A 24,756-nucleotide genomic window follows, 5' to 3' on the forward strand; every position below is an offset into this window, starting at 1 on the left:
CGAATCAATTCGTTCGCTAATAAATTATTCAATTCGTTCGTGAATGATTCACCAAAAATTAATTGAATAAATCGATTCGTTCGCGAACGAGTCACTTATACGAATCAATTCGTTCGTGACTGATTCACCAACAATTAATTAATTGAATCGATTCATTCGCGAATGATTCACTTATACGAATCAATTCATTACGTTCGCGAATATATTAATCAATTCGTTCGCGAATGATTCACCAAAAATTATTCAATTGAATCGATTCGTTCGCGAATATATTATTCAATTCGTTCGTGAATGATTCACCAAAAATTAATCAATTGAATCGATTCGTTCGCGAATGATTCACCAAAATTGAATAAATGAATCGATTCGTTCGCGAATGATTCACTTAAGTATACGAATCAATTCATTTCGTTCGCGAATATATTATTCAATTCGTTCGTGAATGATTCACCGAAAATTAATCAATTGAATCGATTCGTTCGCAAACGAGTCACTTGGACAAATCAATTCGTTCGCGAACGAGTCACTTATACGAATCAATTCGTTCGCGAGTGATTCACCAAAAATTAATCGATTGAATCGATTCGTTCGCGAATGATTCACTCATACGAATCAATTCATTTCGTTCGCGAATATATTATTCAATTTGTTCGTGAATGATTCACCAAAAATTAATCAATTGAATCGATTCGTTTGCGAACGAGTCACTTATACGAATCAATTCGTTCGCGAATGATTCACCAAAATTGAATAAATTAATCGATTCGTTTGCGAACGAGTCACTTATACGAATCAATTCGTTCGCGAGTGATTCACCAAAAATTAATCGATTGAATCGATTCGTTCGCGAATGATTCACTTATACGAATCAATTCATTTCGTTCGCGAATATATTATTCAATTTGTTCGTGAATGATTCACCAAAAATTAATCAATTGAATCGATTCGTTCGCAAACGAGTCACTTGTACAAATCAATTCGTTCGCGAATGATTCACCAAAATTGAATAAATGAATCGATTCGTTTGCGAACGAGTCACTTATACGAATCAATTCGTTCGCGAATGATTCGCCAAAATTGAACAAATTATTCGATTCGTTCGCGAATGATTCACTATACGAATCAATTCATTTCGTTCGCGAATAAGTCCTATATTATTCAATTCGTTCGTTAATGATCCACCGAAAATTAATTGATAATGAATCGATTCGTTGGCGAATGATTCACTAAAAATTATTGACCAGGATACCCTAGCTGATGTATTCCAATCATTTCAACAAATTTTCGTTCTCTGTAGTGTGGCAGAGCTAGGAAAAATTCCATCATTACATGAAATCCTGCCCTGTACTTGAAGTTCTATTGACGAAGTCTGAAATCTAAACTGAAACAAGAGGTAAAGTTATGATGATGATCTTGCGATTAGATCAAATGATCGCACCGTGTTAAATGCCATATTGCGAAATAACCTGTTCGATTAGCGAAACAAGGTCTACTCAGCTGCATATGGCATAGACTGTTGTACATTACATGCAAGTATAGGTTAGGTATTGTACTAGCCCATGATATTATAAAATAATGCACGCGTTTCTCACTTCATCCTCCATATACTTATGGTCTCGCATCGATGCTTTTTTACCCGCAAAACAATGCGATAATTAATCACACAGTAGCATATAAGTTAATTAGTCTATTCTGGAACCGTACAAGTAACATATAGAGAATCAGCTCATCTTGTCGTCAAGGCTATGGAAAGCTTGTAGTATAATTTTTCTAATGACGTGAAAATAAAATATATTCTTCGAACGTACGTAAATAATCGCCCAACATATCCTTTAAAATACAATATAACGTCACAGATTAATCGTACATATGTACCTACAATATGATAATCCTCAAAAGTAATTCAGTATGTTTTTAAAAAAACTAACCGAGTATTTAAAAAAAAAACTCGTTCGAATATTTACTTATACCCAAGGTTGTTATGTGTATAGTAAGGTAGGTACCTGCTCATGTTAGAATTTCGTATCACGGAATTTTATTTACGGTACTTATTTGTATTCCGTACGTACCTATGCGAAGAATATGATGTTTTTCGGTATAAAATTGAATTATTTTATGCAAACCGCAAGCATCGAGGTGAAATAAGCTAGAAATACAAATATTCTTCATACCAAGGTACACAGGTATAGCTAATTATTTCCGAGAAATGTTGAGAAGCGCCAGGTACCTAGTATGTACCTACCAAATGCATGACTACCCATCTCGAGCTTGTATTTTGAAAACATTTCTATATCTATCCGCAATGCAAGTTCTTTTTTTGGTACCTAGTTGTTGAAGCTTGAAAAATTTTCAAAATAACTTCACCTTTTTTTTAATCTTTACAATACCGGTGATGTTAGAACATGTACTTAATACGATGCACATTCCATTCGTACTTGAAAGTATTATACATACGTTCTCAAAAATACTCGTAGTGTGTATTTATGTATGCAATGTCATTCAGATACCTCCTCTCAACCCCCCTTCCTGTCTCGATGTTTTAATTACTTTATTAGTTCTGCTTATAGCTTCGTTGTAGAAAGAATAACACCGGAGTTAGTATTCAAAAAATTCAGTTGTTGGATTGATTGACACGTTGTTGTGATAATAGGTGGAACCTCTTATCTGTTTTCTTTTTCGTTGAAAATAAGAAAGATTTCGACGAATGTTTGTCTGGCTTCTTGAGTAGTTTTGCGAGTGCATTTTCACTTTATTAATAAAATTTTAACTTGTGGTTTCAAATATCATTCGTAAAAAATTTTTTTTTCAAAATTTTTCTAGGATTTCTTCCAGTCGATTTTGAACATTTAATTAACCCTTTGAGACCGGCCAAGAAGAATCTGAGGGGATAAAAATTTCAAAAAGTTGAACTTTTGGCACCTGTTTGAAAAATTTTACTTATTTACCAACAAAAAATAATATTTTTCATAATGGACCTTTTAGAACCACCTCCAGACTAAAATTTCAAAATAATTTTTGTTTTCAACCAAAAAATTTTTTATTTGAAAATTGAGTCACTCGCACATTTGTAATTGCCACAACTTGTGCAGAAAATCATTTTTCATTTTTTCCCAAAATTTTGGATTTTGGTTTCAAAAATTTTTGACGTAAAACTTTTTGGAAAATTTTCGTATCCCAACATCGAAACTTTATTTTTGAAGTCCGGCTACAAAAAACACCTATTTCGAGTATTTCCTCAAATTCCAAAATGAAATTTCGAGTTGACCTCAATTTTTTAAAAATCTGCTTAACGAAGTTTTATTTATTCCTTTCCATACAATGAAATTTTTTAATTTTCATTCGTCAGATTCTTCTCGACCAGTCTCAAAGGGTTAATGTAACTTGACGAATAACTTACCGAAATCTCTCGTTGGAAAAAAAGAATCAATTATGACGTTTAGATGAACAAAGCAATTTAATGCTTTGTGACGAAAAAAAATTCCTCTTCATTTTCGATTACATAACATCTTTTCCTTGTTTCTTTTTCCCTGTTCACAAATATTTTGCCAACGAAAAACTAACAATTTTTTTTTCGCAATATCTAACTTAATTTCGTTCCGTTAAGTTCACGAATTACAAGAATGAAATTTTTCTCAGTAACGCTCGGAAGAAATTTTATAGCTTCGGGCATCCTGCATCACAGTGGGAATTTAAAAAATTGAATTAGATGCTCGTTGGTAGAGGTAAGTAAAATGATTCAGCAATATTCTCAAGTAGGTAATTTCCACTTGAGAATGTTTCGAATTGTGCAAAAATGAATAATTTGACCCCGTAGACTGTAATAAAATTACACCGACGCGACTCTCTCGACGAAAACAGTGGCAGTGTTGCCAATTTATTAGAGCAGCGATCGTATGGAAAAGTACTGGGGCATTGCTCGCGGTTCCGTATATATACTTACTTCTGTTGTATGTACTATGTAGGTACCTATGCAACTACTATCGACGACTCGATGATTTATCACTCAATTATTTCTTGTTGCGTGAATATTGTCGAATTGTATTCGCGTTAAAATTTCAGACGAAAATGAAAATTGCCGAATAATGAGTTTAACGACGCGCAATGTCACGGAAAAGTAATTAGGTAAATTGATGTGATTTGGTTGTCGAAGTAGCGTTGTTACCTTGAATAATTATTTTAAAAGCTAACGATGAATATTTTACTGCCATACGTGGACCTAAACGTACTTAGTAATGATTTTAATTAAAGTCTATGGAATTAATGGAGTTAAATGGAGATCTGAAATTTTTCTAATGGGCGAAAGACTGCATTCAACATGGTAGTCTATGCCTTAGATGGGTTTGCTGCATTATCATTTCACTTTGAGCTGAAATGGGGGAAGGAGGAGGCGGATGCTGGATCAACTTCATTGAAATTCAAAAAAAAAAAATAATAATAACTCTGATGTAGCTTGTCAATTGTTGTCAATTTGAGGGCGAAGAGCTCAAAATATTCAGATACATTTTTTTTTTTTTTTTGAATCAGGTCTCTGATCCCTTCTATCTCCCCCTCCTTCATCAGTGCTCTTGAACATATTCGAATTTGAATAATTAATTATAGTCGAGTGTTTTATAAATTTCTATAACTCAAACTAAAGTTAAAAATTTTATATTTTTCATAAAAAAAATTAAAAATTGAAAAAGAACTGATGAAATAATATTTTTACTACGGAATTATTTCACTTTTTGTTTATTTTCCAAAGAATGTCTCGAAAGTCTCCATTTACCAATATTTTAGTTGCTAAAGTTTTTATTTTTTCGATTTTTGGCTGGTATTTTTCTAATTAGAGAGTTGTAATTGAGTAATTATTTACATCAGTTCATTATGTTTAAAAAAAAAAAAAACATACAAAATTTTAAAAAAGTACCATCGTAAGTTGGTAGATATATGAAAGTCTTACTTTAGAACACGATCTCTGAAACTGACTGGTTTTATTTGAATTAGACTGAGCCAGTTGAAAAGATTTCCTTGATGAGTAGTGAAAAATTCAGCGTTTGAAGTGATTCACGATTCGCTCGAAAAGTAATTACGTCAATTATTTAGTACGTAGAATAAGTTGGTCAGTGAATCTTGTGTTTTTAATCCCAAATGGTTCAAAAGTTGACTTATATCGGATAAAAATAATCCATTTTCGAATGGGAGAAAACCATGATCGTATTATTTTTCAGGATTTCAGACAATCCCGCCCTCCTCCTCCTCCCTCTTCCAAACAGTATGATTTGTACTTGTAGGTATTACATAATTATACTAATTATTATGTGAAGTACCTACATATTTGTAGTAACATACTTGATGTGTTTTCAATGTTTTTCATTGTCACGGAAATTATTTGTACTCACCTGAAACAAATGAAACAAAAAAGTTAGATGAGTCAACTGTCATTCTATTTGAGCGAAATATTTCAATTTTCAGCCAAATACATATTATTGCCATATTCATCAAAAGGTTTTCTCATCTACATTCGTATGTAATAAAAAATGAAAATTTCAAGAATTTGATTTGATTTTATGGAAAATAGAAAGGTCAAAGACAGGGTATAGTCTTCAAACCAATAAAAAAATGTATACTTTTTTCACTTTTTTGCCTTTTTGGCTGGAACGAAACAAAATGACTTTAATGGAACATTATGAAACAAGTGAATGAAGTAACTTAGCTCAGAGAACAGCCCTGGTGAAAACTGCAACTGTCCAAAATATTTGAGAATTATTTGCAAATATTTTCATTTTGAATAAAATAGAAATTTACATATACGTATGGATCAGCAAAGGCGCCAAAATTTCAAAAACCTGTTGAATTTATAAGGTAAAATTGCGTGTTAGAATTCCAATTTTTAAAAATGAATTTTATAAGAGCAATAGGTGTGAATGAAATCGTTTTCAACGTCTCCCTTCTCCCCCCCCCCCGGTTAACCCTGTTTTATTTCGAATTTTGATAATGGCTTTGCGAATGCCATTACGAAAAGTTAATAATAATTGTAAAACATCTTAAAAATATACGTATCCTGAATTTTTGAAAAATTTTCAAAAAATTGAGCTTCTAAAAAAGCTTGACTTCGAATTTTTGAAATTTTTGTTGGTTATTTTTGAAATTGCTCTTAATTAGGTGGGTGTTGTTGTAGAAGCCACGAAAAAATTTATATTAAACAAAATTGAAGTAGGTACTCGAACCCAAAACTGGGCTAATTTTACAAAAAAATGCAATTACACGACGTTAAAGGGGTTTACTAATAAGGTCGTTAAAATTTGAGCTTTCAAAGTAAGATCAACTTACCCTCCCATCTCCCCATCTGAGCCCCATAAACACCGAGAAATAATTGATAACATTCGCCCCGATAACATTTGAAATCTCCCTTCCCCTTCTCTCTTAATCAGTGTAAGCAGGGATTATTGGTGGGAACAATAAGGGGGAGGGGGCACGAAGGAAATTTAATAAAAAAATTGTTATAAAACTGAAAAAATGAAATAAATTGGAGGGGGAATTAAATTTTGCAAAAAAAAGAAGCTTTTAAGTGATTTTGGGAAAGGCAAGGCTCGAGGCAGAAATAAATTCATCTTTAGACGTTTTGGCAAAAAAGCACAAATTTCTGAGAAATTTTGGCAAAAGTTACAATTTTACTACCTACCTATTTTTCTACAAATTTACGTTTCTTGAAATTTTTTCCCAAAAATCGACGCATTTTGACGGATTTTCCAAAAATGAAAATGTTTTAATATTTTTCCAAAAATTGACACTTCTTGGCTATTTTTCCAAAAATTGACTCTTTTTGGCAACTTTTCCAAAAATCGACGCTTATTGACTCCTTTTTCAAAAATTGACACTTTTTGGCTATTTTTTCAAGAATTGACACTTTTGGTCAACTTTTCCAAAAAATTACACTTTTTGGCATCTTCGCCAAAAATTGACACTTCTATAACAACTTTTACAAGTTTATTCAGCTATTTTTCTGTAACTGACACTTTTTGACAACGTTTCCAAAAATCATTTTCGGCTTTTTTTTTTAAAATGCACTTTTTGGCAACTTTTTCACGTTTTTTGGCTATTTTTTCAAAAATTGACCCTTTTTTAGATATTTTTCCAAAAATTGACATTTTTTGGCAATTTTTTCAAAAAATGACACTTTGTGACAATTTTTTCAAAAATTGACACTTTTTGGCTATTTTTCCAAAAACTTACTCTTTTTGGCAACTTTTCCAAAAATTGATACTTTTTGACAACTTTTCCAAGAATTGACACTTTTGGTCAACTTTTCTAAAAAATTGCACTTTTTGGCAACTTTGCCAAAAATTGACACTTTTATGACAACTTTTTCAAAATTTGACACTTTATTTAGCTATTTTTCCATTACTGACACTTTTTGACAACTTTTCCAAAAATTGACACATTCTGACAATTTTTTCAAAAATTGAAACTTTTAGTCATTTTTTTTAAACATGCAAATTTTGGCAACTTTTCCAGAAATTTACGTTTTTTGGCTATTTTTTCAAAAATTGGCACTTTATTCTTAGGTATTTTTCCAAGAATTGACATTTTTGGGCAATTTTTTCAAAAAAATACACTTTTTGGCAACTTTTTCAAAAATTGACACTTATTGACAACTTTTCCAATAAATTGACACTTTTTTGCAATTTTTATCCAAAAAATGACTATTTCTGGCAACTGTTCCAAAAATTGATACTTTTTGACAGCTTTTCCAAGAATTGACACATTTGGCAACTTTTCCAAAAATTATCACATTATGACAACTTTTCCAAAAAATTGACACTTTTTGGCAGTTTTTCCAAAAATTGACACTTTTTAGGAATTTTTCCAAAAATATAAGTACACTTTTTAGGAATTTTTCCAAAAATTGACTCTTTTTAGCAACTGTTTCAAAAATTGATACTTTTAGGCAGCTTTTCCAAAAATTGACAAATTATGACAACTTTTTCAAAAATTGATAGATATACCTACTTTTTGGCAATTTTTTTTAAAAAATTACACTTTGGCAACTTTTTTACAAATTTACGTTTTTTAGCTATCATTTCAAAAATTGACACTTTTATAGCTACATATTTTTCCAAAAATTTACATTTTTTGGCAATTTTTTTCAAAAAATAACACTTTTTGGTAACTTTTTCAAAAATTATCACTTTATGACAACTTTTCCAAAAAATTGACACTTGTTGGCAGTTTTTCCTAAAATGGCCACCTTTGGCAATTTTTCCAAAAAATGACTCTTTCTGGCAACTGCTGTTCTAAAAATTGATACTTTTTGACAGCTTTTCCAAGAATTGACACTTTTGGTCAACTTTTCCAAAAAATTACCCTTTTTGGCAACTTTGCCAAAAATTGACACTTTTATGACAAACTTTTTCAAAATTTGACACTTTATATAGCTATTTTTCCCTAACTGACACTTTTTGACAATTTTTCCAAAAATTGATTCTTTTTGCAATTTTTTAAAAAAATGACACTTTTTTGGCAATCTTTTCCACAAATTTACGTTTTATGTCTATTTTTTCAAAAATTGACACTTTTTATCCATTTTTTCAAGAATTGACGATTTTTGACAATTTTTTCAAAAATATACATTTTTGAATTGGACAAATTTGTAAAAAAAAAAAGAATACCCAGAATCTTATAAACGAGAGGACCTTTTAAACAGATATTATAAGGTGAAAATCAGTATTCTTTTCGGGTGTTTGGGGTGGAGAGGGGGTACAAATAATAACGAAATTACAACTTTCGAGAATTGGCATTCGTCCAAAATATTATTTCAAAAAGATCTGAAAAATTGTAAGAATTGCCGCGAAAAGCTGAAAAAAATGACGAAAAATCATCTATTCGAAAAACTATAGTCTTCTCGAATTCGTCATAATGATAAAATTCCACTCCACGTGAAATATTCCAATTCGAGCAAGGAATAGCAAATCTTTAAACATAACGAATAAGGATACTCGTAGGTTACCGTTATCCAATTCAGCGACACGACATCCCACACAATGATAATACAAAGTAGCTTACGCCTTTACACATTCTGGTATTCGTGCTTGTACATTATAGGTTCACTGTACCATGCAGCAGCTGAATGAAAGCGACAACGATACCCAGCCAGACCCAGGAGGCCAGCGACGAGGATGATAATGATGTATGAACATTTTTAGAGGGTAAAAAAAATCAATAAGACTAGCGCCAAGTTCGGCACCGAGGAATAGTCTACGGGTGACGCATTCATTATAGTACTCTTATTCGTACAGAATACGAGTATAAGAAGGCGTTTTTGTTATTTATCAGCTGTGCTGCGTGCTGTACCGCGACAACGACGACGCGAGTATAGAATGTAGAAGTGTTTCCCTCTCGCTTGTTGGCAACGATTACAAATAATTTTAAAATCGGGTTATTAAAAGTGTACATATGTGTTGTAGTTGAAGAAGTACGAACGGTAGTAGGTAATATACCTACACACAGTGCGTTAACGTTGATGTGTTTTTTTCGCTGAAAAACTCCCAATCGAGTATACCGGCGCGGTTATGGCGATAATGAGTAATGTGTGCAGCTAGATCTACTCGTTTGCGTGTTTGTTTTCGGCTGTTTTGAAAAATATATCGAATTCGAAACCGGTTGAACGCGTGTATCGAGCTAAAATATTCCTGTTGTGTGGTGTTTTTTTGTAATCACATGGTCGACTAACGCGTTGAAAATTTCGCAGTCGTACTCGTAGTCGTAATACGTGTGCGAGAGTGCGAGAGACTCCGGCTGGCTGTTGTTGTTGTGGCGCTGTAGCTCTGGCTTTAGCTTGGCTATAGGGCTGTCTCAGTATCGCACTGTAAACGTCACAGAGACTCGACGTGTGTGTATGGTGTCGCTTCGTTATTCCGATACGTGTGTGTATATATGGTGTCGAACCAGCGATGGAAAATTATCGCGAAATCGAGCTCGAACAGTGGCCGTATCAGTGTGTGAATTAGTATCGGTGCAATAAACACGTGTCAGCGCGAAGACGAGCTTTTTCGCGCCTAAATCAAAGGCCACCGCCACCCCCGAGCTGACTCATCGTTTTCTCCATCATCATGGGTAACATACGCAGCCGTCTGACGTCGTGTTGCTCGGGCCCCTGCGAAGACCTGATCGTCGAATTGAAGCAAGGTAAATTACGAGGCAGAGAATTCCAATCGGTGCTGACGAAAACGGACTATTACGCTTTTTTAGGAATACCGTACGCTAAACCGCCTCTGGGCGAGTTACGATTTCAAGTAAGCCTTCATCGCTATTCTATTCCTCCTACCGCTATCAACAATGTACGATAATGTACTCGTATTGTGATTACTCTTGCTCGCTTTATCAGTGCCAATTTATACGTTTTATACGTTTCCGGCCTGCTCGAGAGCTCGACGTGCTTTTTTAAATAGATCGACGTATTGTACTAGGTACCTATTTTCTATTCTCGATTCGTTTATAAATGTTTACAGGCTCCAGAACCGGCCACATCTTGGGATGGAGTCTACGATGCGACCACCGAAAGAGGCATTTGCCAACAGGTGGACTTTTTGTTCAAAAAAATCGTCATCGGGTCCGAAGACTGTCTATATTTGAACGTTTTTACGCCTTCAGTGAGTAGTATCTTTTTATCTATGGTACGAGTAGGATATCTACTCCTACATCTTATATTTTAATAGGTTTCCGGTCATGTACGTTGTATATGTACACGTTTCCGGCCATATTATAGTACGATAAAGCATGCTCTTAATGATAAGAGGAATGATGCCTGATGGTGATGATGATTATGGCACGTATTACATACATACTCGTACTATAACGTTGGTAACTATTTTTAGCCTCCTTGCAAAACGGATGAGCCAAAACCTGTTATGGTGTTTATTCACGGTGGCGGATTTTGCCTTGGATCCGGATCGAGGAAAGCATACTCGGCGGATTATTTAACTCCACGAGATGTTATATTAGTGACCATTAACTATCGACTACAAGTATTAGGTACGGTAATTTAATAATGAGTTTGTTTTTTTGTATTTTTTTTCAATTTTGAATTCGAATTTGAATCATAGTTCACGTATTGTTTTCTCTAAATCGTTTCGCATCTAGAGAAAAAAAATAGGTCTATACGAGCAACTTGACATCAATCTCTACTTTACACAGGTCGTTAGTACGATTACCTATTATACAACTGGTTGCATTGGCCGATCTTGCGCTCCTCTTACTTAATCTACAATCTCCTACTGGTTGTGTCTAGAGAATCTCGCCTGACTACTAATGCCACGCAAATTTTTATATCAGTCATCGTTGCTCAATGGAGAATCCCCGCAGGCTCATTGAAATACCATGAATGGAATTACATATGTCTGTTTTTTGTGTGTGTAAGACGATTAGTATTGAGAATAGAGAATGATTGGAATTTTTAATCGTTATAAAAACTCGGATATTTTTAAAATGCCTGCATGTTAAGAACTAGTCATTTTGAACAGTGGTTCAGAAAGAAATTTACTTTCTCGAAAATACAAAAACTTTTTTTTCAAACAAATTACGAAGAAGTTGCTCATAAAATTTCTAATTTTTCATCCTAAGAAGTGGGTAGATTTTCTGAGAAAAATGAAGAGTTCTAAGGAATCCCGAAGGCCGAAGAGAAGCGAAATTGCAGACTGGAAAATTATCTATCAGCGAGTACCTGATTCGATTTTTTTCTGCAGATTTTAGCTGTGGAAATATTTTGAGTTTAATTGGAATGTTCAACTTGCATCAGATTTTGTTGAAAATTCTGAATACTTATATTTAACTAGTAGATATTTTTATCTCTCGATCAATCAATTTCTGAGAAGAAGCAAAGGCTGAGGCTGTACGAAAAAGAAGAAGATAGGAAAAATTGTGATGCATACAATTTCCCATTCAGTTGAAAATATGATTCATTTTTTTTCTGGGAGGCTCTGGTTTTGAGATAGGTGTTTTAAGCTCAATTAGAAAAAACAACTTTTTAATCGTAAAATGATGTGGAATAAAGTGACGTAAAGCAGAATTTTACAGCATGAAATTGATTACCTAATGATTACCTATTATAGATATTATTAGCAGTGATGTGATACCATTTTGTCCAATGCCTTCGTGTTCTAAGACATTGTGAGCTGAGTTCAGAGAAGTTCAACTTGATTCGATAACTTTTGTCTGAAAAATTTGAGATTTTTTACAGCTTTTTTAAAAAAATTTTTTATGGGGAAGAATGGTTTTTGATTAAAATTGAGGATCATATTAGTCCGGCATATGACAATACGAGTAATTGCACCCACCCCCTCCCCCCCGTCGATCCTCCGGGACAACTTTTTTCTTAAAGGGGACATCCTAAGGAGCATTTTAAAGCAAACTTGCCAAAAAAAAGTTGGCCTTACTTAAAAAATGGCGGCCATTTTGATTGACAGGTCAGCCGAAATCGCAGATTTTGCGTTTTAACATAGGGCTTGTACGACATTTTTCAAACCTTACAAAGGTAGATCGAAAGATCATGCAAAAATTTATCACCTGTCAAAATTTCAAGTGCTAAAGTGCCTTTTTCGATTTTTGGTGAATTTTTGAAAATCCAATTTGAGCCAAAAATGAGGGAAAAAATCAAAATTTTACCAAACTGACCAAGAAAGCTGACATTTGAGATATACCCTATTTTCGATATGCCAAATCGATTAGAAATGAGTTCAACCCGTTTTGAGCAGTTCTGGAGCCTCCAGCAGATTTTTGAAACTCGAAATTCCCACAAAATTCCATCAAATTGGAGTTGTAAAGCTAGAATTTATTCTAAAAACTAATTTCTATACGCTACGAAGTCAACTGCAGGAGGATTTCAAGTCGTTTTGGATCCTCCAGCGACTTTTTGAAAATTCCTGAGGCCTCCAGCAGATTTTTGAAACTTGAAATTTCCCCAAAATTTCATCAAACTAAGATGGAGAGTCAAAATTCATTCTGCAAACTAATTTCAATACGCTACGAAGTTGACTGCTGGTGAATTTCAAGTCGTTTTGGCGCCTCCAGCAACTTTTTGAAAGGTTGTACATATGACGTTTTTTTGGAAAATTGAAATTTTCTAAATGGAGCTGGAAGCTTCAAAACCATTTGAAACCACCATGTAGTCTGCGAGGTAAATTTCAGCTTGCCAACTCCATTTGATAAATTAATGTTGGGAAAATTTCAAGTTTCAAAAATCTACTGGAGGCTTCAGTAATTTTCAAAAAAGTCGCTGGAGGCCCTAAAATGACTTGAACCCACCTGAAGTCGTCTTCAGAGGGTGTTAAAATTGGAGTGTAGAGTAAATTTCAGCTTTCCATCTCCATTTGATGAAATTTTGTGAAAATTTTAATTTTAAAAAATCTGCGGGAGGCTCCAGTAGTTTTCAAAAAAAATCGCTGGAGGCCCTAAAATTACTTGAACTCACCTGAAGTCGTCTGCAGAGGGTGTTAAAATTGGAGTGTAGAGTAAATTTCAGCTTTCCATCTCCATTTGATGAAATTTTACGAAAATTTAAAGTTTCAAAAATCTGCTGGAGGCTTCAGGAATTTTCAATAAGACGCTGGAGGCTCCAAAATGTCTTGAAATTCACCTACAGTACTTCGTAGCGTATTGAAATTAGTTTTTAGAATAAATTCTAGCTTTACAACTCCAGTTTGATGGAATTTTGTGGGAATTTCGAGTTTCAAAAATCTGCTGGAAGCTCCAGAACTGCTCAAAACGGGTTGAAACCATTTCCAATCGATTTGGCATATCGAAAATAGGGTATATCTCAAATTTCAGCTTTCTTGGTCAGTTTGGTAAAATTTTGATTTTTTCCCACATTTTTGGCTCAAATTGGATTTTCAAAAATTCACCAAAAATCGAAAAAAACACTTTAGCACTTGAAATTTTGACAGGTGATAAATTTTTGCATGATCTTTCGACCCACCTTTGTAAAGTTTGAAAAAGTTTGTGCAAGCCCTATGTTAAAACGCAAAATCTGCGATTTCGGCTGACCTGTCAATCAAAATGGCCGCCATTTTGTAAGTAAGGCCAACTTTTTTTTGGCAAGTTTGCTTTAAAATGTTCCTTAGGATGTCCCCTTTAAAAAAAAGTTGTCCCGGAGGATCGGCGGGGGTGCAATTACTCCTATTGTTATTGTCATATGCCGATTGGTTTTTTTCGGGGCACTCAAATCCTGAGATATTTTGACCTGAGATTCAAATTTCGATTCAAGAGAAAATTTCAGATGCTTTGACAATTTTTCATTGTCAGAAAAGATCGAGTCTTGAGAAAGATTGAAAGTTCCACCAAAAAATTGATACCGAAAAAATTTATAGAGCATACAATTTTACATATTAGACGTGATTCATTTTTTCCTGGGGAGAAGAAACTTAAATTTTTGAACTGAGTTTCAAAGTCTAATTTAATTTGATTGCATTGTGAGAAAAATATGACCTAAGTATGAGATTTTTTACCTTTAATAAGTATATAAAAAAAAAACATTTTTTGAGAAAAATTGATGATTTTTATTATTACCTACGAATATACCTAAAGAGTTAGAAATTTGTGGAGTACGAATTTTCTCATCGTTAAGGGTAATTTAAGAGGGGGGTAGAGCACTCAAATTTTGAGGTATTTTGAGCTAAGTTCAAAAATTCAATGTGATTCAATTACTTGTTCGTGAAAAAAATTCCAAATTTTTCTACTAGGTATTTATTTTTTGTGGAAATCTTTCCTTCCCCCCTTCAAAAAATTTATGAGATGAAAAAACTGCGAAAATCTCAAGAATGGATACCTTTCAGCCCTTCTTTACTCCAAATTTTTTGTTAGTTGGTAAAAAACTGAATTTCATTTTTGGATCAGTAATGAATTTTTAGAATGTAGAAATATGCATTTCAACTTAAAAAATTTTAATACGTAGGTAAGTTAGCTATTTTCCAGTTTTTTTTTTCAAACAGCTCAATAGTGTTGGAAAATTTTGTTCACTTTGCTCTTGATTTCTTTCTCTAACGAAGTCCATCCTCGTTTTGAAAAATGTTGAAAGAGAAATATTGTCATTTTTGGGAATTGAAAAAATCCTTAGGGTTCAAATTTTCAATTTTTGGGTTCATTTTAAAGGTATCATTGAGATGCTCCAACTGAAAATATATGAATATCTCGTCCTTTTTTTGTTGGTGATTTCGGATCAAGTTGATTTGTAAAAATTATGTAGTCTCGCTAGCTACTTCGAAATTTTAATTCACCTCCCATTTTTCTTTCGTCAAATTGATAAAAATTCTATCCAAAAGTCATTCCCACTTTTGCTTTATCTTACCACCAAATCAATTTTCAATTTCAAAATCTGTCTCATTATTATACTTATGTCACTTCAGAGCTAAAAAATACGAGTACGTATCTCAATAATTTTCCAGGGCCACGAAGTCAAACAGAACACGTTTCTGGTTTTCCTTTTCTGTCAAAAGTCAATGCAACCATAACACCTTTTTAATTTATTAACCCAATAATAGTAAAAAAAAAATCTAGCCACGATTGCAACTTAGGTGCGATAATGACATCGCAATAAAGCGAAAATTCACATACGTTGACCTTCCTTCACTTTATTGATTCATTACCTCACGAACTTAAAATTCGCCCCTGCTATTAAAAATTTGATAGTAAAATCAATCTAGCTGCGACTTCGATATCTTTATTTTATTATTCTCAAGGCCATCATCTCTAGTCGTCTATTAACAACGTTTATTTTTTCTTCACGTGCAGGTTTCCTAAACTTAGGATTACCCGAATGTCCAGGCAACGTTGGACTCAAAGATCAAGTATTAGCTTTAAAATGGGTCAAAGATAATATAGCCCAGTTTGGCGGAGATCCAGAAAATATCACGATTTTTGGCGAAAGCGCCGGAGGATCTGCAGTACATTACCATTTACTGTCTCCCATGTCCAAAGGTACAAGTTTGTAAATATCAATCACCTGGAAATAGCGTTGTCACGTCATCGTCCATCAATCTCCTCCGTATAATGATGAACTAACGTGATTTTTCTTCGTCATAATATATTGTAGGATTATTTAACAAAGCTATTATGCAAAGTGGAACATCCATATGTTCGTGGTCCATCACTTATAACCCGTTAGATCAAGCTTTCGATGTTGGTAAACGATGCGGATTCCAAGGAACTGATAAAAAAGAATTACTGCAGTATTTGAAAAAACTACCAGCCAAAAAATTAACTGTAGCCGGTGTAGATATGATTTTAGCATACAGAGATGTACGAGGAACTCTTTATCAATTATTATTATTTATCACAGCTCGCAGGCGTTGAAAAAATTTATCTTATTCCGTTTCATTTTATATGATTTTAATGTAGAAATACCCAGCAAGAATCGCGAATATATCGCCATCAGTCGAAGAAATCAAAGAAGGCGCCTTCCTACCAGATTTTCCGGAAAATTTGTGCAAAAGCGCTACACCAGTTCCCACCATATTTGGAGTTAACGATAAAGAGGGCATGTTATTGTTCGTAGGTAATGCAGAATTTCATCCAATGTACCTACCAATGGAATCGTCAAAAGGTGCTTTGAAACTCATTAGGATTGATTTGTTTCAGAAATGCATAAAAAACTTATGCATAAAGTGCGTGAAGATTTTACCCTCGTAGTGACTGATAATTTTAAGGTTGATCCTGCCCTCGTACCTGAGCTCAGCACAAAAATAAAACAATTCTACTTCGGAGATAAAGAAGTAGGAATGGACACAGCGTACGAATTAATAGATGTAAGTATGAATTTCAATATACTTACTATTTAATGTAATTATGGTAAAAGTGGCGCACCCACAATTTCTCTACAAATGTTTGTAGCTGGGTAGGGACAAGGAGGCGTGTTGAAAATCCCTAAAATACGAGAGAGTCCCTAAATGGTTTGATATTCGTAAAAGTCTTTTGCTTCTATTATGTCAAATATGTGAAAAAAAGTGGTCAAAAAATGGTGAAAATTATCAGCCTGTTGACTTTTTCATTTGGAAAACTCAAATCGTCAAATGGACTCCATTTTTGAACTCGCGAGGTCCTAAAACCTTGAAATCGATATGCGTGAAGGATTTTTATCATTTTTTTATCACCCTCCCCTCTCTCACCCCCACCCTCCTGACATCAAAATTCTTTCTAAATTAGGTAACAAAATTCTTATGGGGTTGGATCGTTGGAATAAACACGTCTTTGAAAACATATTCCACATTTTGAAATAAAAGTGAAATTATACGTAACTCTTTGAGGTGCAGGGGAGGGGGCTAGGGGGTTGTGGAATGAAAAATGTGATATATTGTCATGTACTTATATCGATTCCATTGTTCTCAGTAGTGCTGATTTCAAATCCCGAGTTCATATTTTTATTTGGTGAAGATTTCAGCCCATGAAATCTGTGTAAGGGTGAGTGGACCAGAGGGGGAAAGGGGGTGATTTTTGAAAAATGATAAGATATCATCATGTGTATCGATTTCATAGTTTTCAGTAGTGCTGATTTCAAATATCTGGTTCATTTTTCATTTGATGAAGATTGGAGTCCATTATATTTTTGTTGGGGTGAGGGGATGTGGTTGGGGGGGGGGGTTGACTGTGAAAAGTGATAAGATATCATCATGCATATTGATTTCATAGTTTTCAGTAGTGCTGATTTCGAATCCCGGGCTCATTTTTCCCTTAGTGAAGTTCAAAGCTCGTTATATTTTTATAAGGGCGAGGAGAAGAGGGGAGGGGAAGGGAGGGGGACTTTGAAAACTGATAAGATATCGTCATGTATATCGATTCCATGGGTTTCAAGGACGCTGATTCCGAATCCGAGGTCCATTTTTCATTTGGTGAAGATTGGAGCCCATTATATTTTTGTAAGGGTGAGGGGTGGGGTGGGGGGGTTGACTTTGAAAAGTGTATCATCGTGCATATCGATTTCATAGTTTTCAGTAGTGCTGATTTCGAATTCCGGGCTCATTTTTCCCTCAGTGAAGTTCAAAGCTCGGTATATTTTTATAAGGGTGAAGGGTTGAGGAGAGGGGAGGGAGACTTTGAAAACTGATAAGATATCGTCATGTATATCGATTCCATGGTTTTCAAGGGCGCTGATTCCGAATCCGAGGTCCATTTTTTATTTGAGGAACGCCGAAGCTCTTTTCACTCCCCTCTCTTACGTGCGCCACTATTCAAAGACATTTAAACTCATCTAATCGATACAATTTTTTTGAATATTTCAGTTATATACAGACATATATTTCTATTGCACGTACGAAGCGTTGGATTTCCTGATAAATTCAGACCATCCTCCTTATATTTACGAATTCGCGTATTCTGGTAAACTAAATTTCCTCAGCAGACTAGTGAATTTCAACAAAAAAACCAAATTAAAAGGTAAAGTACTCTAGTTTTCTTTCCAACACCGCGAAGTTGGTCACTTACGCTCGTCTCCAGAGTGTGATTTATTAATTTAAAAAAACTTTCGTTTACCCGGCCATTTACTTACCTGTACAGGGGCTGCCCACGCTGACGAATTATTCTACTTGTTCCATCCACTTGTCATGCCATTCCATCCGAAACTCGAAGGAGATTGTTTTAAAGTAATCGAGAATATGTCTCGAATGTGGACAAATTTCGCTAAACGAGGGTAAGTGTAGCTAAGTACGATTTTATGTTTTGAAACCATCACGTCACAGCGATGAGCTGATTTTTGTTTTTGTTTTTGTTCTTTTGTGTATAGAAACCCATCGCATGTTATTGATTGGAAACCGTCAACTTCTAGCGAGCCTTGTTATTTACAGATTACCGATGATTTGAAAATGATCGAGGGTAAATTGTTTGGAAAAAGGTTAGAGTTTTTGAAAAATTTACTTGATCCGGTCGCTAAACCTTATAATATTTTTTAACATTCTTTTCTCTCTCGCTTTTATGTTTTTTTTTCTTCTTTTTTTTTATACTTAAGACTTCATGTACGTGAACGTATGTTTGTGTAATGTAAAATAAAGTTTTCTTGTTTTTTTTTTTTCGCTCTCGTGTCTTTATTTTTAGGTTTGGTGTACGTGTATTCTTCTCTATAGTGCTAGGTACTCGTAATATGGGTTCGATGACCTTATTGGGAGATGGTATCGAGCTATAGAAATCTTCTATTGGATATTTAGGACATCGAACGTGTAATAATTGTCATTAGTTTGCATTCCATCGATGCATATACAGTTAATTGAACATTACTCGCGTGACACGACGATCCTCGTGTGAAATGATGATGATGATGATAATGATGATGATGATGAGGGTTGCCCAATATGCCATGTGTTATATGTAAATGTACGTAAAATGTATAGCGTTTTAGGTAGCTCCATGTGATATCATACGATGACGTCACGATACGATAAAATATTTAACAAATGACTCAAATGCATGTACTTACTAATTATAAAGTACACGAAGTGTTATAAGCTACTGTGTCATATAAATTGAAATTACCTACATATAAGCTTCGTGTTCGTACACTCGATAGCCACATTTTTTTTTTTTTTTAATCAGCACAAGTTGATAAAAAGTGGAAATTTTCTACATGAGTTAAGAGAGTTATGGTGCAAGACGAGGATAAAAACTATCCTAAAATAGACAGCAACGTTTTTTTTCTTTCTTCTGTTCGATTACGTCACACGAACGCTCGCTAATGCTACGTGTTTTGAATTTGGCAAAAAAACATACGTACATATGTATGCCGAGCTGTGCTAGACTTCCCAAAAATACACAGGTCACCGGTAATTATGGGTCATATGTTTAGGTAAACTTTGATCCTTTCATAAATATTTACATCAATTAATACTCTCGACGAATAAACGTGTGCGTGCGTTTTTTTTCCTCTGTCTTTCGCGCACCGTTCTTCATGGCATATGCCATATGCTCAATGCTGTAGGTGTAAGTATTACTGACTACGAGTCGTTTTAACTTGATACGATACGAGTACCTACACTGCAAACACCAGTCCTCTTCTAATTACCGATTTGCTTTTAAAACGTGAAAACAAAACAACCAGCAGCGACATATGGTAATTAATATTTCTCAAGGTTGGGAACTCTACTCTACTCTGTTCACTCGAAGTGCGTGTTTCGTGATACGCATTCGGGCTGATTTCCGATCAAACAAAATGTTAACCTAGGTCAGTTACCTAGCTGCGTGTGTTTTATCGAATTAGCCACAGGTATTGTGTATTGTGTAGTTTACTTTAGCTGGTCTGGTAACTTTGTATGGGAGAAAGAATGTCGACACTTGTATGTATTATGTTTTCCAGGGCTTATACATCAGGTTGTTGCTTTATCTACTAGGTATTCACGCGTTGAATTAATTTTTGATGGATTCATCTGCGTCATAGTTTTTTTCCCTCTTCATCATCAAATCCAAAATATGTAATGTTTTGGGCCGGAATAAATAGAACAATTAAAAGTCAAGGTCAAATAGAATAGTTCTATTTCCCTAGTCGATGTAGTTGGCTCGAATTCGCATAATTTTTTAATCGTGTTTTGATAAAACTAAACATATTTACGCAGGTATCAATTTCTAACCTTTTTGACCCGCGTCCGTTATGAAATTTAAATAGGAAATGTTCTAATTACCAATAGACCATACTTTGTACGTACTTCTTGGTTTCGCGGTGTTGTTGGCGTGACAAAGTTGTCAAAGAGGGGAAGAGAGGGAGGGGTATTTTTCATTTCGAAGTGTGAAATGTCGACTCATTTAGTAGGTTTTGGAACCTTTATTTTTTCAAAATTTAAAGCAGGAAAGAAGTAGTAAAAATAAAAATAAAAATAAAAATAAAGGGCAGATGTAAAATTGATATTTGGTGAGTTTTTTTTACCTAACAAGGGAACCTTTTGAAGTGTCCGCCACCGATTTGAACGGGACCGCGATTTTTGAAAAGAACATGTTCTAAAACCCCCAAATCCAAATTTTCAGCTGCCCAAGTTCATTTTTCGATTTTTGGCGAATTTTTGAAAATCCAAAATTGACTATTTCGGTGATTTATGCTTTTTTTTAAAAAAAAAGTACGTACTTGATCAGTAAAAATCTTCAAAATAAGTCCTAAAACTGATATTAACCCCCCAAATCCAAATTTTGCCATTTCCAGTCATTCTGGAGCCTCCAGCGCTATTTTTCAATTTCTCCAGAATTTTGAATTTGCTCCACAAGGCGGGAATATGAAGTTGGGCAGCTAAGAATCGAGTCGTGTATTATACTCGATCTGTTTAACGAGTTTTTCCACATTTGAGTCGGTTTTGGGAGGGACACCTCAAGAGTGGGTTTTTGACCAGCTTTTTTCATAATAAGAAATCCAAAAAATCAAAATTTCACCGTTTGTGAGGGAATTTTTGAAATTTGCGCGAATCGCTGTATTTCGTCCACAACAAACCCTCCGAGGCCGAGTTCCGCCCTTTTCAGCCATTCTGGAACCTCCAGCGCGATTTTTAAATTTCTCCAGAATTTTTAATTTGCTCTAGAAGGCATGAATATGAAATTGGGCAGCTAAAAATCGAGTTGTGTGTTATACTCGACCTGTTTAACGAATTTATCGACATTTGAGCCGATTTAGGAGGGGGCACTTCAAGAGTGGTTTTTTGACCAGCTTTATTTCAAAATAAAAATATTAAAAAATTAAAATTTCCCGTTTGCGAGAAAATTTTTGAAATTTGCGCGAATTGTGGTATTTTATTATGAACTAACCCCACGAGGGCGAATTTCGCCATTTCCAGCCTTTCTGGAGCCTCCCTTCAATTTTTGGATATTTTTATTATGAAAAAGGCATGTCAAAAACCCACTCTTGAGGTGTCCCCTCCAGAATCGGCTCAAATGTGGATAAATTCGTTAAACAGATCGAGTATAACACACAACTCGATTTTTAGCTGCCCAACTTCATATTCACACCTTCTGGAGCAAATTGAAAAATCGCGCTGGAGCCTTTAAAATGGCTGGAAATGGCGAAATTTGCCCTGGCGGTGGTGCTAGTTCATGACAAAATACTGCGATTCGCGCAAATTTCAAAAAATTTTTCGCAAACGGGAAATTTTTGATTTTTGAATATTTTTAATTTTGAAAAAAAGCTGGTCAAAAAACCACTCCTGAGGTGTCCCCTCCAGAATCGGCTCAAATGTGGGATAAATTCGTTAATCTTGTCGAGTATAACACACGACTCGATTTTTAGCTGCCCAACTTCATATTCACGCCTTCTGGAGCAAATTCAAAATTCTGGAGAAATTGAAAAATAGCGCTGGAGGCTCCAGAATGGCTGGAAATGACGAAATTTGGATTCGGAGGGGGGGTTAATATCCGTTTTAGGACTTATTTTGAACATTTTTACTGATCAAGTACGTACTTTAAAAAAAAAAAAAAAAACATAAATCACCAAAATAGTCAATTTTGGATTTTCAAAAATTCGCCAAAAATCGAAAAATGAACTTGGGCAGCTGAAAACTTGGATTTGAGGGTTTTAGACCATGCTCTTTCAAAAAATCGCGGTCCCGTCCAAATCGGAGGCGGACACCTCACAAGAGGTTCCCTTGTAAGTATATCAAAAGGCCCCAGAATGAGCATTTAGGAATCAGGTTGGAATATCGTCATAATGAAAGTAATGCTGATCTTGTGGAGGGGGGGGGGGAGGTTCAAAACACGATGTTTTATATTTCTGGTATTGAAATACATTGACAGACTTTCTTTGAGGATACAGATTTTGGATTACCTTTCAACTGGTTGAATTTATTGAGGTTTTGAACAATACTTTTATGCCATTCCCCACTGGCCATGCGTAGTTTATAAATGGGCTGCATTTTATTTATTTTTTGTTCTTATTAAAATAGAGACATACTTGATGGGTTTTCCAATTCTCTTCTCATCGTGGAAATTATCGGGACAAATATTCAGTGCTTGTACTCACCTGAAACAGAGAAAAGAAAATTATTTATAGATTACTTCATTAACTAATGATTTAAAATTTAAATCAAAAAATAGGTATTTAGTGATAGCTACAAGGAATAGTTCACAAGAAAAGATTAATGATTTGGTTGGATGAATTTTCAAAAAATCGAAATTGCTTTCTATTTTATGTAGGTAGGTATTTACTTACTGTTTTTAATTATTTCTATCTCACATAGAAATTTTGGGATCAAACAAAGACAAGTTGAAAGACAATCCAAAAATTCACCACAATGTCTTTCAGACTTTCAATTAAATTTTCACGATTTTTAGTGATTTTTTTGAAAATTTCAAAAGGACAACTTTTCGTGAAGAACATGAAAATTTTATAAAAGTGTGTTGAAAAGCTGAAATTCGGTCCGAGTCAATTGGTGGTGATTTTGGGACCTTTTGAAGCCTCCAGCAAATCTGTAGATTCTTGAAAAATTTTCATTCAAAGAACTAAGTTGAAATTTAGTATATTTTTAACATAGAAAAATCAAAAAATCTGCACGAGGCTCCAAAAAATGGCAAAACCACTGTCAATCAATTTCAGAGTCCTATACAAATATCAATTTCTGATTTTTTCTTAAAACATGGACAAAATTTGAAATTTAAAAAAAAAAAAAAACTCTTGAAACTTGGCTTATTCAAAAAATGTTTTCAATTTAGATACCTTTGAAGACGGAGGGGTGGGCTTAAAAAATAAACTGTCGGAGCTCTTGGAATTTTTAGACAATGTCCTAAGTCGAGTTGCCTTCATTTGGGACTACACGCTCGAGTAAGTACGTCAAATTTGGACTTTTTCCATAAAAACTGAGTAAAATATACCTTTAAATTCTTGGATTAAAAAAAAATCAGCACTTGAAATTCAGCGTCAAAAATTCTTGCCAATTGAGATACATTTTGAAGGGAGAAAGAGTGTTGAAAAAAAGTTTGCTGGAGCTAAAAATATTATTTGAACAGGGCCTTAAAGAGACCATGATGGATCACATGTTCATTCTTCAAAATTGAGTTTTTCAAAATGAAAGTTGAACGAACTTTGAATTTTTAAAACGTCGCCAAAAATGAAAAATAAAACTCAAAACATGAACTTTGGCCTCAAAGTTCATTTTTTTTCTGATTAGGATAACTTGAGAGAGAAGGGTGAAAAAAAGCTCCCCGGAGGAGAGAATACCTATTTGGACAGAACCTTTCGGGAATCGTTGTCTTTATGAAGGACCATCTCGTTCGAGTAAATTGAATTTTGATTTTTCCACAAAAATTAAACCAAACTTGAATTTTTCAAAATTCTTCAAAAATTTGAAACTTGACTTCAAAGTTGTTTGCTAATTGAGATATTTTTGATGAGGAAGGGCTAAAAAAAAAGTCGCTGGAGCAGAGAATATTTGTACACGATGAAAATTGAGCCAAATTTGAATTTTTTAAAACTTACCAAAAACAAAAAATTAAATTCACCACCAAAAATGTGTCCTTGAAAATGTTCCGAATGATTGAGATACCTCTGAAGGAGGAACGGTGGTTGAAAAGTTCGCTGGGGAGCAGATGATATACTTGGACAGTAACACAATGAATGGTTTTCATTTTAATTTCCGAGAAAATTGTTCAAAATATTGTAAAAATCTATAACACAACATTAATATGACTTGGAAATTTGAAAAAAAAGTTGAAATTATAGTTCAAATAATTTCAAATTGATTGCAAAAATTTGAAATAACACTATTTCATAAAAAATTCGAGTAAGTTACGAAAATATGATTTTTTGTACATGGCACCCTTAAAATAAAATAAATAAATAAATAA

The 24,756-nt window shown here is 34.2% G+C and overlaps 2 protein-coding genes across 2 annotated transcripts in view; one reads left to right on the forward strand and one right to left on the reverse strand.

Moving 5' to 3' along the window:
• kek2 (kekkon 2) overlaps positions 1-24,756 on the reverse strand; it is a 597,210-nt gene that overhangs the window by 312,613 nt on the left and 259,841 nt on the right. The window lies entirely within an intron of this gene.
• Positions 9,355-19,028, forward strand: LOC135849342 (esterase FE4-like). The gene is made up of 10 exons (XM_065369728.1): positions 9,355-10,271; positions 10,488-10,628; positions 10,854-11,010; positions 15,760-15,945; positions 16,061-16,266; positions 16,366-16,522; positions 16,606-16,772; positions 18,243-18,396; positions 18,517-18,649; positions 18,743-19,028. Exons 1-10 carry the CDS (start codon positions 10,089-10,091, stop codon positions 18,906-18,908), a joined length of 1,650 nt encoding a protein of 549 aa, XP_065225800.1. The 5' UTR covers positions 9,355-10,088; the 3' UTR covers positions 18,909-19,028.

This window comes from Planococcus citri, chromosome 5 (assembly GCF_950023065.1).
Source record: "Planococcus citri chromosome 5, ihPlaCitr1.1, whole genome shotgun sequence".
Classification (NCBI taxonomy): domain Eukaryota; kingdom Metazoa; phylum Arthropoda; class Insecta; order Hemiptera; family Pseudococcidae; genus Planococcus; species Planococcus citri.

What these genes read in the sequence shown, in the direction of transcription:
- LOC135849342 (XM_065369728.1), top strand. Translation starts at nt 10,089, where the DNA reads ATGGGTAACATACGCAGCCGTCTGACGTCGTGTTGCTCGGGCCCCTGC. An exon ending in TGAACGTTTTTACGCCTTCA is followed by an intron (nt 10,629 to 10,853) that starts GTGAGTAGTATC and finishes AACTATTTTTAG; the next exon opens with CCTCCTTGCAAAACGGATGA. An exon ending in TGATTTTAGCATACAGAGAT is followed by an intron (nt 16,267 to 16,365) that starts GTACGAGGAACT and finishes ATTTTAATGTAG; the next exon opens with AAATACCCAGCAAGAATCGC.